Raw genomic sequence first — 17,149 nt, 5'->3', positions numbered from 1 at the left:
ATTTTTAATGTTTGGAATTGAAAAAATGTACCAAAAATAATAATGGTATGGTCATCTTTGTAGCTAAAATTGAGAGATGTGCTTCATTGACAACGCAACTGGCTCTATATTTAGCGTGAGGTAGCAGGGCAGGACAGGGCAAAGTGAGTTAAAGGATCTCAGTATAAGCTGCAGAGAGCAAAGCATGAGCCAAAGTGATTCTCAGCAAGTCAGCTTCCTTCATTCTAAACATGCTACAAGCTGCACAATAACTTTCATGGCTTTAGAAGCAGCTAACATAGACTAATATGATGACATTTTCTCTAATTTTTGTGGTATAATACTCAGATTTGTAATACAAAGCGGGAGGACTCACGGTCACTAACTCATGCCTTCTTACTGCAAGGCACACCATAATTGAGCACTGATAGATTTTTGTTAGGCAAGGGTAGTCCGGGTTACGGAAACAAGTTGAATAGATGGAGCTAAGATACAGATCAGCCATGATCTAATTGAACAGGCAGAACAGGCTCGAGGAGCTGAATGGCTTACTCCTGGTCCTATGTTCCAACATAGAGAAAACTCGGCTGCCCGTGTCCTAACTCACATCAAGTCCCACTCACCCATCACCCCTGTGCTTGCTGGCCTACATTGGCTTCTGGTTAAGCAACGCCTCGATTTCAAAATTCTCATCCTTGTTTTCAAAGAACTCCATGGCCTCACCCCTCCCTATCTTTGTAATCTCCTCCAGCCCCACAACTCCCCCAACATGTCTGCGTTCCTCTAATTCTGCCCTCTTGAGCATCCCTGATTATAATCGCTCAACCATTGGTGTCCGTGCCTGCTGTTGCCTGGGCTCCAAGCTCTGGAACACCCTGCCTAAACCTCTCCGCCTCTCTACCTCTTTTTCCTACTTCAAGACGCTCCCTAAAACATACCTCTTTGAACAAGCTTTTGGTCACCTGCGTTAATTTCTACTTATGCGGCTCAGTGTCAGACTTTTTATCTCGTAATGCTCCTGTGAAGCGCCTTGAGATGTTTCACTACATTAAGGGTGCTATATAAAGCAACACGTTGTTGCTGTTGTTGTTCCAGGGCTGCAGATGTAGCTTTATTGTCTTAAACGGTGCCTTTTTCGTAGTGTGCTAGCTTTCTGACTGTATTCTGTTTGCATTTAGAGCGGAAGCATCCCATGTCTTGCTTGAAAGTAACCGAGCAATGCATTAAGGATCAAAACGTGTGCAACAGGCACTTAACTCCACAGAAGAAGGCTTGTCCACACGCTCGTAAGCATTGCAATCTCAACCATTGTCACAGTGCAATTCGATCCTTTTACACAAAAATCTCATCAGACCTTGCTGAGAGGTTAGTGTTCTGTGGCTGCCATCCATCTGATGAACTTTGTCTACAAGCCAAGGAAATCCTTCACAACAATTCCTGTGCCAATCACATGGACACAAAGCCCACATGTCTACATCTGAGAGAAAAGTGCCTCAGCGAAGATGTATGCAGGTTAGTGCATTATTTAACATATCAAGTATCTGAACAGATCCTCTCAGAATAATGTCAGGCTGTCTCAACTCAACACCGATTGTGCTTGGGTCCAAAGCACAAAACTACCTGTTTCTCACTCCACAATTGCTGCCTGACCTGTTAAGTATTTCCAGCATTTTCTGTTTTTATTTCAGATTTCCAGCTTCAGCAGTAGTTTGCTTTTGTGGTACAAAACTAGCTCTGACTGAGATCGATATAATTGTTGTTGGGTAAGGGTATCAAGGGATTATGGAGCAAAAGCAGATACATGAAGTTGAGTTACAGATTAGCCACAATCTAATTGAATGGTGGAACAGGCCCGAATGGCTGAATGGCCGAATCCTATTCCTATGATTTGACACTAATTGGTTGCCTCGTTCAGAGAAACCATTAGACGACTGATGTGGGAAGTGGACAAATGTCACACTGGCGTAGTCGGCTACGCTTTACTGAGGTTCTGGCTGAGACACAGGCAATGTGAAATTGTTGATCGATGCAGTGCAGACAACTTAAATCACGCGATCCAGATTTCCAAATTGATTGCAAGGCTATTTTTCCCGAAGTGCCAACTGTGGCACTGTGGGTAGCACTCTCGTCTCTGAGCCACAAGGTTGTGGGTTCAAGTCCCACTCAAGCACAAAAATCTAGGCTGACACTCCAGTGTAGTGATGAGGGATATGCCGTCTTTAAACCAGGGCCCTGACTGCTCTCTCAAGTGGATGTAAAAGACCCCATGGCACTATTTTGAAGAAGAGCAGGGTAGTTATCCCTAGTGTCCTGGCCAATGTTCATCCCTCAATCAATACCCCTAAAATGATTATCTGGTCATTATCACATTGCTGTTTGGGGGAGCTTGCTAAGTGCTAATTGGCTGCTGCATTTCCCACATTACAAAAGTGACTACACTCCAAATAGTACCTAATTGGCTGCAAAGCGCTTTGAGATGTCCGGTGGTCATGAAAGGTGATATTTAAATACAAGTACTTCCTTTCTTCCCAGGTGCTATAGTGAAACCTCATTCATTTTTGGGACATCTCCATAAGGCAGCTTTCTAACATAGACTAAAAACCATTCATTTATATGTGTGGCCAATACAGATCAGGGTAGACAACACTTTTTTTATAAAAGGCTGTGTAACAGAGAAACTCATATGAAACTGCACTATTGTGCAGGCATATGTGCACGTGCTAATGGTCCACTTTCACATTGATATCAGATTATTCAGCCCCGTTCATATTATTTGCATGAAAACAGCTAATTTCGGGCTCCACAAGGTTGCTCCATTAAGCACCGTGGCTTATCACTTGTTTGCATGCAAAATGTTTCAAATATCAGCTGTTTTTGCAGCCTCCAGAGCCAAACCCATGGTTGACATATATGGAACAAGTAAGTGCCTTCTCCTTCGAGGCTTGGTTTTAGAGCAAGGTTAGAGCCTGTATCATCTCATAGGCAGTCCCTCGAAATGAGGATGACTTGCTTCCACGCCAAAAACGGATAAGTTCACAGGTGTTCCAATGAAGGAACTAAAATTTCAGGTCCTGAACTACATCCTGAAGTGTGTAAGATGCCTGTGCGTGCATTTTTTTAAACGTGTGGTGGCCATTGCACCCCGGCCACCACACGGGCTTGACAGAGCTAGGTCTTGGTCCAGTGCCAAGGATTACCCAAAACGAATGGAGACCTGCTCTGCTGCACGGATCTAGTGTGCACACATATCGCAGTGTGGGCTGACCTGTGCTGCCCCTGGGCCCCCCTGGCCCCGAACTCGCACCACTCCTGGGCCCTGATCACATCCCTCCACAATCTCTCGCTGCTCCATCACGCCAACCTCGCCACTGCTGCTGTATCTGTTTGGTATTTTAGATAACAATACTGTGTGGGTGAAGAGGTATGCCATGAAATCAGATGCGGGGCACGGACTGCCCAGGGCAGTTACTATCAAAAGCAAAATACTGTGGAGGCTGGAAATATGAAATAAAAACAGAAAATGGTAGAAACACTCAGCAGGTCAGGCAGCAACTGTGGAGAGAGAAACAGAGTTAACGTTTCAGTTAGATGATTTTTCATCAGAACTGGAAAAAAGTTAGAGATGCAAATGGTTTTAAGCAAGTACAGAAGCTGGGAAAAGTGGGAGGGGAGGAAAGAACAAAATGGAAGGTCTGTGATAGGGTGGAAGGCAGGAGAGATTAAATGAGAAAAGAGATGATGTTGCCAGGGAAAAGGGGGTGGTAATGGAGTTGAGGTGCAGATCAGCCATGATGTAATTGAATGGGGAAGCAGGCTCGATAGGCTGAATGGCCTACTCCTGTTCCTAATGTTCCCATGTTCCTAAATCAGATAATAAGTCCGAGATTGTCATGCTGAAGCTGTACAATGCTCAGGTCAGTCTGTGTCTTGAATACTTCATCGAATTCTGACCAGCGACCCACACAAAATGGTATGAGGTAGTCACATCATTTTCTTGTGCTTGATCTTGACCAAAGAGTTACATTGATTAAAAGTTTACATTACTTTTAGGTGTTCAATACAGCCAAAGCTAGAGTAGAGTAGGAGCATAAAAGAAGTTTAATTTCTATCAGTATGGCCTTAAGATTAAAGCAATTTAATATTTGTGTCTTCAGGTCAAGATATGAATTGCTTCAAGCAAAGTGTTGGGGCCATATGACAAGAATATGCCACCAAGAATATGATAAAGACTGCCTTTCAGGACTCAGTTGGGAGGACTGGACCTGCACAGCCGATGCAGAGTGTATGGCAGCGTACATCAGTACCCGTGGCACTCTTCTTCAGGTGGAATGCACATGCAGCGGTGTTGCTAACGATGACCAACCCCTTTGTGAATTGTTCCAGCACATGCTAAACTATCAAGTGTGTTTCAGTAAGTCATGCCATAATTTATTGTTAAGTCCCCCCCCCCCCCGCTCCCCCCATTATTCCCTCTTCTCCTGAAAGTGCTTGGCCTTGGTGGGGTTTGATTTCACGGCTTCATCCTATGAAAAGTGTTGTTAAAATGTTTGAGGAAAGCAGCATCAGGGCGAAAGGGCAGGCAGGGTCTGTTGCCCAAATAAGAGTTCTGTGCAATAATGCACGTGACATAAGGAATAAAACAAATGAATTTTACATGTAAGTTCAGCTTAAAGGGTGTGATGGAGTGGCCATCACTGAGACCTGACCACAAGCTGGGCATTCCTGGGAGATAAATACCAGGTATTAAGGTCTTTAAAAAGGACTTATAAATTGGAAAAAGAGGAGGAGTAGCAATATTGCTGAAGGACACTAGCAGCGTTAGAAAGAGGGTCTATCAGTCAGGCAGTAGGAGTGGGCAGTAGGAACTCTTTGGGTAGAATTGAGGAATAGAAAAAGATGTAAGACTTTGGTGGGCATTGTCTACGGAAATCCAGATAGCTGTGATAAAGTAGGACGATGTATACACACAGAGATCTTGTTGCAAAAACAGAATGGTTATAATGGGAGACTTTCATTTTCACATAAACTTGGAGAAGCAGAACAGCTCAAGTTCCAAATGCAGTGAGGGTGCACTGCCTCGGCCGCTATGTTATTTTTCTTGTCGACCGACTGCCAGGTCAGCTCGACCATTATGCCCCAGGGTTCGGCCGGACGGCCAGCAGGCCGCCTGGCACTCCCAATTGGCCCTGCTGAAACCCTCCCTGGTGGCCCGGTGGACCTAACTAAAATATTTGCAGAGCTCGCAGCGGCCCTCCCCTTTAAGTGAAGGGGAGAGACGTTGTGATGCACCACCGCGATGATGTCATCAGCACAGCGCTGATGACTGACAACTGCCGACATTCCATCCTGCCCCCATTTCCACCCCGCTAGTGACGGCCACCGTGCTCCGCTCCCACTTCTGCCCCCATGATGATCCACTTCCGCTCCGCTGGAAAAAATGGATGCAGCAGCGAGAACACTTCACGAAGGGTAGGTGCGCCCTGTTTCCGGTGGAGAACAATTTCCACCCCATGTATTTGGTAGAATACAAGACCTGTACGTACCCCTAAAGGGCAAGAGCTCTACTTGTGTAATTAAACAACCTTGGTCAACAAGAGAAGTGAGAGATAGTATGAAACTAAAAGAAGAGTTTATATGAATGCAAAGAAGAGTAGAGATCCCGCGGACTGGGAGAGATATAAGGAACAGCAAAAGGATAGAAAGAAAGCAGTGAGAGCTGCAAAAAGGGAATTCGAGATAAGATTTATGAGAGATAGTAAGGACAACACTGAAGGGTATTACAAGTATATTATGAGAAACAGGGTGGCCAAGAGTAATCTGGGCCCCTTAAAGACAGGCGCGGATGATTTTCTAATTGAAAATTAGGAAATGGCGGATTTGCTAAATGCTTACCTTGCCTCGGTCTTCACAGTAGAGGAAGGGGATAAAGTACCGGAGATACGAGGAAAAATAAAAATAAATCAAGGAGAGGAACTTACTCGATTTAATATAAGTTTTTAAAAAATGGTAATGGAGAAAATCATGAAATTAAAGCTAGACAAATCCCCAGGGTCTGATGGTTTCCACCTCAGGATATGAAAAGAAGTGGGAGAGGAAATTGTAGATGCTCTTTGAAAACTCTCGATTTCCTCTCTTGATGCTGGGTCAATTGATAATTTCAAAACTGAGATCGATAGGTTTTTGTTAGCAGCGGTATTAAGGGTTATGGAACCAAAGTGGGTGGATGGAGTTAAGATACAGATTATCCATGATCTGATTGAATGGCACAACAGGCTCGAGGGGGTGAATGCCCTACCCCTGTTTCTATGTTCCTATTTGCCTTCCAACACCTCACCTAAATGGTAATTCTTCATGCTGAACCTAGACAGTGAGCATTGGCAGAGTATTTGTCCATGGAGACATAATGTTCCACCCCGATGCTAAGTTCCTTCAACATCTATATATGTGCACTTTCTCATAGGAGGCACTGGATAACAATCAGAAGTGCGAACCTATGCTGATTATTTCCCCTCCATCGCCCATGAGCACAGATATTAGCAAGCTCTCACACATTGGCTGAAATTAGATAACGTAGAACAAATCAATAATCAAACGTGTGACATTCCTCGTGTACAGAGTTCAATTCCATACAACACTACCTATTACCAGGTAATTTTCTGACCCCTCATTAGCAGTTAGGAGCCTCACATGCTGGAAGGAAGTATCAGAAATCTGGGCATATTTAGCGTTCCTCAAGAAATTGCGGGCCTACTGCCCTTGATTTTCCATCCATTAAAATCCATTGATAGAGATTTATGTGCAACTTTCCATGCACTGTTGACATTAACAACTGACTAAGTGGACAATTTTTGGGACATTTTTATTTGATTTATGAATATTGCTTTTTTGTTGTAGGTTGGTACAAAATGAGTTCCCTACTTCATTCTCCCAAGGGAAATTAGTATTCACTTGTGGTCTACTCTAGCGGGAACTATACTAATGGTGACGTGTAATTAATGGGGCTGGGAGGTCCAGTGCTGACATTTAAAATAAATGGGTTAATGTCCCCATCATCTTTACCCTAGATTCACACTGTGAGTTAAAGAACTTGCATTTATATAGCACCTTTCACAACCTCAGGACATCCCACATTAATGCACAGTCACTGAAATACTTTTTGAAATGGAGGAATAAACCATTTTCATTCAGTGTTTTGCAGTTAGTGCATCAAGCAGCCCCGGGTCAACGGTTGCCCAGGTTAGATCAGCTGCTGCGGCTCAAAGACGTGATTTAACAGAGAGGAGTGCTTCATAATGCAGTTGTGTGATTATTCCATTTCCCAAACCAATTACCCTTATCACAACAGATCAAAATTGAAACTATAGCAGCAGTTAACAAAACACGATGAGCATTTTGGGGCTGGATTTTCGACTTTGAAGTTTTTGGGACGGTAATGGCGGCGGGGCGGGAAAGTTAGCGCACTCAGTAAGTAACATTGGGCAGCTGGGCCCTGCGTCAGGGGGCGGTGTGCTAAGGGAGACGTTGTACACCTCTCTTGGGCACTAGCATGGGAAACCGCTGAGCTAAAGAGCTGGGCAGGGAACACTCCGAGAGATGCCTGGGGCGGGCGGGGGTGGTGGGGAAACTAAAAGAAATCCCACAAAACTTTTCCCAAAAGATTGCCCACGCCACTACAACACAAATCGCAAAAAGAATTAAATGAAAAAACAATCACACTTATCTTAGGAGTCCATTATTTACCTCTTCACCGATGGGATGGTTGGACCATCTGACTTCTCAGGCGTTCACTGCGAAGTGCGTTTTGGGGCGGACGGGTCGGGCCAGAATCAAAACTCGCGCCGGTGTTGCAACCGGGGGCATTGCACACCGGCGCAGCTCTTCCGGGCGATTCTGATCCACGCCACCACAAAACCAGACCCGAGGATCGCTGTGGGGCACTGGAGACTGACCGCCTGCCCAGAACACCTCACCGCCGCCATTGCCACCGCTGTGGGGCGAAATGTAGTGTGAAGATCCGAACATCCTTTATATTGTAGACAGTAAGAACTGAAGTTTCCCCAAGTTTTTTTTTAAATTTCAAAATATACTTTATTCATAAAAAAATCTGTACAGTACATTCAAAGGCATTTCAGTACATTTAGCTGCGGTCAGCAATCCCATACACTATATTTGGGTGCTGACGGCAGTTCCGTTCGTTACATTTCCTTGTTTTCCAGTTCAAGTGCAATTCGGTACAATACGGGATACATTGTAGTACATTTGAACAAATTACATTTCATCTGTTGCAATACAGTACACGGAATGGGTGACGGTACATTTACCTTTTCAGTTGTTTCATCTGAAACCATTAATCATGAGAGAGAGGAAACTCATTCCATCCAAACTGAATTTTCTAATCCACTGGTTAGGCCTCAGCTGGAGTATTGTGGTGTCCAATTCTGGGCACCACATTTCAGGAAGGATGTCAAGACCTTGGAGAGGGTACAGAGGAGATTTACTAGAATGGTACCAGGGATGAGGAACATCAGTTACGTAGACAGACTAGAGAATCTGGGATCATTCTCCTTAGCGAGAGAAAGTTAGGGGAGATTTAATAGAGGTGTTCAAAATTATGAGGGGTTTTGATAGAATAAATAAGGAAAAACTGTTTCTACTGGCAGGAGGTTCCAGATTTAATGTAATTCGCAAAGGGTCCGGGGGTTTGGGGGGGGGGGGGAGATGAGGAGACTTTTGTTACTCTGCGAGTTGCTCTGATTTAGAATAGCAAAAGGATGGTGCAGGCAGATTCAATAGAAACTTTCAAAAGGGAATTGGATATACAGTATACATAAAAAGGAAAAACTTGCAAGGGTTACTGTGAGTTACTGTGCCACCCAGTCTTTTTGACATTTATTTATGACTGTGTTTCTTTATATCAACGTTCTGAAGTAGTATAATTTGGCAGGATTCTGTGCCAAACCAGCAAAACTATTTTTAATGTATCTTTGATCAATATCACTTGTTGTTATTTTACATTAGGCATTTTAAGACATATTATTACATAGAATTTTTTTTTAAGAAGGGACATAATTCAATTTTGCTGTTAATAAAATTCTACCGAACCATCAAGCACTCGCAAAAATCAAGGATTAGGCTTCTGTAAACATTTTCATTTCACGTGTCTGACACTTCAGTTGTTCATTTAGTGGCATGATTCTAAAATCTTTATATTAAAAAATTAGGGAAATTTAATAGATTAGAAAATAACATGGCTACAAAACTGTCAGACAACCATAGATCGTATTCAGATAAGTACTGCAGTACAATTTAGAAAATAAATCTGAAATTTCTTTTATTGCCTCAGGAAAAGATGATTAAAACTTCCTAGCTGCACTTTCCAGCTTTCCTTGAAACCAAAATATAAAGAATTGCATAAATGTTAGCACCAACGCAAGATATTCAGCCCATCGTACCAGTGCTAGCTTTACATTGGAACTGTCTGCTTTAATCGCTGTACTTTTAATATTTTTATTATTTGATAGTTTCCACAGCTCCTTGTAAAATAATATGGTGGTGAATTCCTGCAGGGGTTCTCCCAATCGTTTGCTGTAACGTGGGCGGAGGAGATGTGGAAAACCCAGAGGATTATCACATACTAAATGATTAAACATAAATAGGCAAGGACAATACGGTATTATAGATTGGTGTCAGCTTTGGTTCACTGGTAGCATTCTCACCTCTGAGTCATGAACGCCAATAGGTTCAAGTCCCACTCCACAATCCAATCTAGACTGACACTTCAGTGCAGTACTGAGAGAGTCATCCAGATAAACTGAGGTCCCATCTGCCCTTTCTGGCATTATTAGAGCAGGGGAGTTCTCCCGGTGGCCTGGCTAATATTTATCCCTCAAACAACAACTAAAACAGATTATCTGGTCATTATCATATTGTTATTAGTGGGACCTTGCTGTGTGCAAATTGGCTATCGCGTTTCCTACTTTACAAGACTCACCACTTCAAAAGAACTTAATTGGTTGCAAAGCCATTTAGAACATCCTGAGGTTGTGAAAGATGCTGGTGGGGGAGCACCGACCCCTTACTGCTCAGCGGTGACCCCTTGTCAACCCCGCGAGAGCGCGGCCGCTGCCTGTTGGTGCCCCCGACAGCTTAAAGGGGAGGGCACACCGCCGCGGCTGCCATTTTGTTTTAATTGTCAGCCGACTCCTGAGTCGGTCTAACAATGGCGGCCGCTGGTTCGGCTGGCCTGCCAGCACGCAGCCTGGCACCCCCCTCTTGGATGCTGGCCACTAGCCCGGCCAAACTCCTTCCCGGTGGCTCAGTTGGCTCCACGGCAGCCTCACTAGTCCTCACAGCATCACTCCCCTTTAAGTGAAGAGAGAGACGTTGTGCCGTGTCACACTGATGTCATCACCGCCACGCTAACGTGGCTAATGCTGCGGTAATGGATACCACCCCAATACCGCCTCCAACAGCTCCCAAAATAGCTGGGAGGCAGTTTCTTGAACGAACAGTTGAATTCCCCACCTCTTCCTGCCAGCTCTAAATTTACGGTGAATTCAAAAGTGCCCTCCCCAATTTCTTGCCGAGGGCAATTTCGACCCCGCTATATAAATGCAGGCTATTTCTTTCTCTGTAATAATATTTATTTTTAAGTTTTTAAAATGAGCACACAGATACACAAATTGAGTTAAGAGAAGGGGAACTGAAATGATAATGGCGATGATTTAGCAAAAAATATCATCTAGACATTATGATAACAATCGTTAGCTACTGTTTCATAGGAACACATAACTGTTGACATTTTTGACACTGGCAAAGATAACTATTTTGCCAACACTTGTGCCTGGAGTGGAATTGGGCACATTTGTCTTAAATGTGATTAAGGGTCCAAGGTCCATAACGTGGGACACCACAAGGTTAAAGTGAGGAGGCGAGAAGATAAAATACATAAGAAATTGTGGTTAGAGGATATTAGACATGAATTTTTAAAGAAAGAAAAAAGGAACAGAAGAAGGTTCTTGCCTGGATATAGCACCCTTCCTAACCTCAAGTCGTCCCAAAATGCTTTAGAGCCAATGAGGCACTTTTTTTAAAGTGTAGTTACAATTGTAAATTAGGAAAACAAGCAGTCAATTTGCACACAGCAAGGCCCCACAAACAGCAATGAAATAATGATGAAACAATCTGTTATAGATTGTAATAAAAGAGAAAGACTGAGTGAGGTTAAAAAGTTCTGCAAAGATAAAGGGGGCAAAATTGCTCCGTGCCTGGATCGGGATGCATAATTTGAATTAAATAAAAGTGTATCACCCAGCAGGAAGAAAGGTTACAGACCTGGAATTTGGGTCTTCAACTGAGAAACGTTGTCGGGGCGGTAGCAGGTTGAGAGAGGGGCGGAAGCACGGTGATGTTACTCAGTGCCACGCTGACGCGTCACAATGTCCTTCCCCTTCTCTTAAAGGGAAGGCGGGTGCAAACTCTGCAGCCGCTTCCGTGGCACCCACTGGGCCACCAGGGAGGGTTTCGGCCGGGCGAAAGGTCTGGCACCCAAGAGGCTGCCATTGTCGTGTCGACTGCAAAGTCGGCCAACAAAAAAAAAGATTGCGGCCATGGTGCAAGTCCCTACCCTTTAAGGGCAGAGGCCCCGCCCTATCCACCACAGTTATGTGACCCGCAAAGCTGTCGGTGGCATCGCTCCGCGCCAACCTCGCTCCCGCTCGACAATTTCCGCTGCAGGGCGTAAAGGGCTCGGCGTGGAGCGATAAGCGGTTGACGCTCACGGCGGTGACGTCATCGCAGTGTGTGCCGCTGTCCGGGGTGAAAAGTAAGGGACACAGCGCAAACCTGGTTTCCCCACCGCCATCCTGGGGGAAATTCCGGGTGGGTTGCTTCTGCCACCTGCCCCCCCCAGCCAAATAGTCCTCATCGCCTTTCCGCCCCAAAAGGTTTTATAGGTTTAAAGCCCTGAGAAATAATCAGTTCAGAATTAGATCTGTGCACTTAGTCATTTCTACAGAATTATAGTCCAAACATGGTGAACTCTGCAGTGTGTGACATGTCACCTTGATATGACATTGCCAGGAAGAGAAATCTGAGGCTATGAGAAAACACTTCCAAAATTTCACATAACTCAATCATTATTATGCGATAGAGAGGGAGCAGCATTTAAATATTGGGATATGATGGATTCAAAAAAACAGGTAAAATTGATGAAGTATTTTTGTATTGGAAAGTATTGGATGGTACAGTCAGTTAGCTGAGAATATTGGCTGGGACAGTCTGATAGCTGAGAATAAAAGATGGAATCCCATGAGCTCGGGGTTACAAGGCCCAGAATATGACATGTACCAGATGTCGAAAAACAACTGTTAAATTATTTGGAAGATAATTTTTTCTCCAATTTCTATTGAACCCTTAGCATGCCGTAGGTGTGTTTACTCATCTGGCCATAGTCTTGGTCAATGATGAGTTTACTTATCCATTGACAACCCCTTCATGTCTGGATATGGACTTCCTGACCGTGTCTGTGTTGAAATCTTTGACCTGGAAAGTTGCTCCATTGAAAGTTTTCAAAACTGCTCTCCTCTCCCAAAATGAACAGTGGGAGCAAGGTGGCAGAGAAAAATCGGTAAGAGAAAGATTAAAATTTTAATGGCCCAGATTTTGCTGAAGCGGGGCTTCTCAGGGCATAGCCCGTTAGTTAGATTTGTTCGTGCAGGTTTAGGCTTAACATTTTTTTGCCAACAATGTTGCAGCAAATACAAGTTGATAATACTGCAGGGAGGGCAACATATGTGCTATGGTAGCATAGTAATCCAGAGGCCTGGACTAATAACCCGGGGGCATGAGTTCAAATCGCACCACCGCAACTGGGGAATTTAAATTCAGTTAATTAAATGGTGACCATGAAACTACCAGATTGTCATAAAAGCTCATCTGGTTCCCGAATGCCCTTTAGTGAAAGAAATCTGCCGTCTTTATCTGGTCTGGCCTATATGTGACTCCAAACCACATAGCAATGTGCCCTCTGAAATGGCCTAGCAAACCACTCAATTGTACCAAACCACTACCGCAGAAGGACAAGAAGGTGGCTCACATCACTTTCTCAAGGTAAATTAGGGGTGGCCAATAAACGCTGGCCTTGCCAGCGACACCTAGATCCCATGAACGAATAAAAAAAAGAGAGCCACAAAGGAATAGTAAGAACAAAAAATTAACATTTGAAATTTTTTAAATCTCCAGAAAAATTCACAACCTGAGGGAATGAGGCTTCACACCTGTAATTGTTCACTTTTTGGGCAAGAGAGGTTGCTTGGCAGTCATTAACAATTATCGCGTTAGTTAAACGTGTACTTACACTGTTAATTACTAGACTTAACTGTCTGTGGTGAGTTTAATAGGGAATTTGTGTGCAAATGCAGCAATTTCATGTAAGTCACAGGGAGATTAAACGTGAGATGTCGTTTTGGCAGAGCGGCATCAATCAGCCAGCAACTGTGGCGATTTGCATATCACGGGTTGTCTCTTCCTCCTCATTAGTTGCTGTCCGATTCGCGCATTAATAACAGCGTGCGTCATTCAGGTGCCGTTATTTTTTCAGATAATTCTGGCCTGATATTTGTTAAACGTTTGAATAGATAGGAAAGAACACATCAGTTTGGAAAAGCATGGTTAGTGTTGCAATATAAACACAGGATAGCTAGAGAACAGGGAATAAAGAGAACCAGCAGCTGGAAGGGATAATAGGCAATCATGTGCTTTTACATATTTATTTTGAATATTGTTGATACTACAGTAATAAAGCTATTCCTGTTGATGAAATGTTTTTTTACTATAATACATGTGTTATTTCCAGTGTCACATTGTATGAGCTGGAAACTTGCAAAAGAAGTCAGCTCAGGGAGTTAGCGACTTGTATGGAACGGCTGGCAGGCCAAGGGTTGGAGGAGCACTTATATTAACTGTGACATCCTCTCAGGAATGGTCAACGTATCAGCATTGTAATTATGTCATTAGACCCTTGTGCAATATCATATCTTTGATGACTCAAGGATAATTACAGTTTCTATTACTTTAGTCTGAATAAATCATTGGCACTGTGGGCCTATGACAACCAATTTATTTCACTGAAAACAAAAGTAAATGTTAATTTGATTATTAACATTTGCCCCCGTTACTTGTGCCTTTATCTTTTCGTTGCAGCTCAGGTTCCTAGTCCAGCTGTTGAAGCTGACAAGAGTCAAGTAGAAGAAGAAGTGATTGTAACAAGGTCCCCGATGATGATAAGTGGTATGTGGATTCATCAAAAATTTCTCCTGACTATAACACATATGGAACTTACTATTGAACATAAGAACAAAAGAAATAGAAGCAGGAGTAGGCCATTTTGGCCCCTCAAGCCTGCTCCACCATTTAATAAGATCAGGGCTGATCTGATCATGGACTTAGCTCCCCTTCCCTGCCCGCTCCCCATAACCCTTATCGCTCAAAAATCTGTCTCTGCCTTAAATATATTCAATAACCCAGCCTCCACAGCTCTCTGGGGCAGAGAATTCCATAGATTTACAACCCTCTGAGAGAAGAAATTCCTCCTCATCTCAGTTTTAAATGGGCGGCCCCTTATTCTATGGGCCCAAATTTCCCCAACTCCTTTTTCTGGCGCATTCACCTGAGGTGCGCCACTTTTGTCCGCCTCCAAGCGCGCCGAAAATCTTCCTCCCAATTCTGGCTGCTCCCCAGCCTCTCCTCGGTGGTGGTGTAGCGTGACCAATGGATTGGGGGCGGAGCCAGGTCCCGGCATTGAAAACAGTGCCAAGACCTCTGCACAGGCGCACTAGAGTGTGCGCGCATGTGCATTAGCTCCTGGCAGCCCGAATCTGTGCGACATTCTGCAGGCTGTGTGGGAGGGGCCCGAAGCACGCCGTCCCTAGCCCTGGCCGAATGGGCTCCCTCAGCGACGGCCCACTGCGTTCCCTAAGGTAGGACTACTATTTTTTATTTGTTATTTATTGATTGATTGCTTATTACTTTGGTCTTGGTGCTTTAGGTGTAGGGTTCCTTCTGTTTTTTATTTGTTAATTAATTGCTTATTACTTTTTGTGCTTTGTTTAGTGCTTGGTGCAAATGTACTGCTTTGTTTAGTGCTTGGTGCTTTAAATGTATTTATGCTTCTTTAATGTTGTTATGAAGGTGTTTAGTGCTTAGCAAGGTCCCCTTTGCCCCCTATCTCTGGCTGCCTGCGCTGATTTCTTAATTCACCGCAGGGTTTTTCAGAACGTACACTTACGCTGGCCTAAGTTAGTTTGGAGTAAGTTTTAGCTGGCTAAATTTGCTTACATGGCCAAAACAGACATAAGTGGCTGGTAACGCCCTCTTTTGGAAAAAAAACTAAACTTAAAAGAAAACCTAACTAACTCACTTATACTGGAGCAACTTAAATGGGGAGAATTGCGATTTTTAAGTTACTCCAAAAAAATCTAGTTGCTCCAAAAAAAACGGAGCAACTCCTGGGGAAACTTGGGCACGTACGTCCCCTAGTTTTAGTTTCCCCATTGCATTATTAAACTAAGCTATGTTGACCATTGTAGCTGCAAGATTTTATTTATGATAAGGTGAAGGATGCCACAGGCACCAGCTCTCCAGTTCTGCTGCAGAGGACTCAGATGTTGACTTCGAGGACCTAACCCACCGAAGAAGGCAGATGGACATACACCGGGAAATGTTAGGTGCACTGGGCAGCCTGCCAGCGAGCTTGAGCATAATGTCACAGAACATGGAGAAGTGCGGCATAGAAACTCAGCAGCTATCAACAGCCCAAGCTGTAACTATTGGGGAAAGACTTTGTGGGAGCACCAAGATAGGGAAACGATCACACAAGACAGGCACTAATGGCTTGTACAAGAGTGATTAGGCAATATGATTTACTAACGCTGACAGGATTTGTTTTTTAAATTTGCTTTTTGATCTGGATTTGGTGTTGGTATTTGTCCTTGTATTGAAGTGAGAGCATGACCGATAGATTTGATGTGAAAGAAAGCAGTTGGATGGCTGTTGTAAGAAGAGAAGTAAAGATTGTGGGACTGCTGGGGAATGGGAAATGGGAGAGCTGGTTTAGTTGAAGCTCTTCTCGATGAATTTCTCTCTGAGGAGCTCTGGTGGTCTCTGCCTCTCCTCCTCCTTCTCCTGCACTTGTTGTTGCCCAGATGGTTTAAAGTCTCATCCTTCATGATGATGAAGTATGCAGCAGATGACCTGATATCTGCTCAGGGCTGTACTACAAAACTCATTCAGATTGGTCCAGGCAGCGGACGTTTTGCTTGAGCGCGCCGATTGTTTGCTCGATGTTGCTCCTTGTGGCAGCATGGCTCTTGTTCTAGGCTAGCTCTGCATCTGTGCACAGGTTCCTGACAGGTCTCACGAGCCATGGCCCGGAGGGAATAGCCTTTGTCGCCCAACAGCCAACCTGTAACTTGGTGGGCTGGCTGGAATAAAGGAGGCAGAGTGGAAGGCACAGGATGAAAGAGTTCTGACTGCTGCCAAGACACTGGGCACAGACCTGCATGATGCACGGCCTGTGGTCGCAAACCAACTGGACCTTGATGGAGTGGAATCCCTTTTCAATAATAAAGGTGCCAAGCTGGAGAATGCAATTTCTTATTGCCCAATAGCCAGCCTGTAACTTGGTAGTGTGCTTGGAATAAAGGTGGCACAGAGGGCTGGCGCTGAAGGACAAAGTCATGACTGGGGCCAGGATAGCGGGCATAGGCCTGCATGATGCCCGAATCGGATCCTGGTGTGGCACACGTTGCATGCATCGAATAAAGCCGCTGGCTTTGACAGCCACAGGCAGTGCTGTCCATGTCATGGTGTGAGGCTCGAAGTGTGGTTGCAGCAGCTGACATAGCTCGGTGACAGCCTCCTACGTGAAGCAAAGACGCCTCACACACATTGGTCCTCAGTAAAGTTCACGCAGGTGAAGTGCTCCCTGAATATCCACTGTGGATATGGCCTCCTGTTCATTGCCCTCTTCCTGTCCCTCCCACCTGTCATCTCTGTGGTGTCTTCTCTGCAGCTCCCCCTCATCCACCAGCCCCATAAGGCAGCCCTATGGGCAGTCCTCTCTGTTGCCAGACTATTTGTGAGGCAAAGAGCAACAACAGCACAGAAGCAT

The 17,149-nt window shown here is 44.4% G+C and overlaps 1 protein-coding gene across 1 annotated transcript in view; it reads left to right on the top strand.

Moving 5' to 3' along the window:
* Positions 1 to 16,299, top strand: part of gfral (GDNF family receptor alpha like) — a 48,894-nt gene extending 32,595 nt beyond the window's left edge. The window contains 5 exon segments of the mRNA XM_070884171.1: positions 1,158 to 1,491; positions 4,134 to 4,390; positions 14,182 to 14,268; positions 15,243 to 15,255; positions 16,182 to 16,299. Coding sequence (XP_070740272.1) covers positions 1,158 to 1,491; positions 4,134 to 4,390; positions 14,182 to 14,268; positions 15,243 to 15,255; positions 16,182 to 16,299 — 809 coding nt within the window.
* The last annotated feature ends 850 nt before the right edge of the window (positions 16,300 to 17,149 follow it).

This window comes from Pristiophorus japonicus, chromosome 7 (assembly GCF_044704955.1).
Source record: "Pristiophorus japonicus isolate sPriJap1 chromosome 7, sPriJap1.hap1, whole genome shotgun sequence".
Classification (NCBI taxonomy): Eukaryota; Metazoa; Chordata; class Chondrichthyes; family Pristiophoridae; genus Pristiophorus; species Pristiophorus japonicus.
The sequence above is the reverse complement of the archived record's forward strand: the minus strand, read 5'-3'. Positions and strand labels throughout refer to the sequence as shown.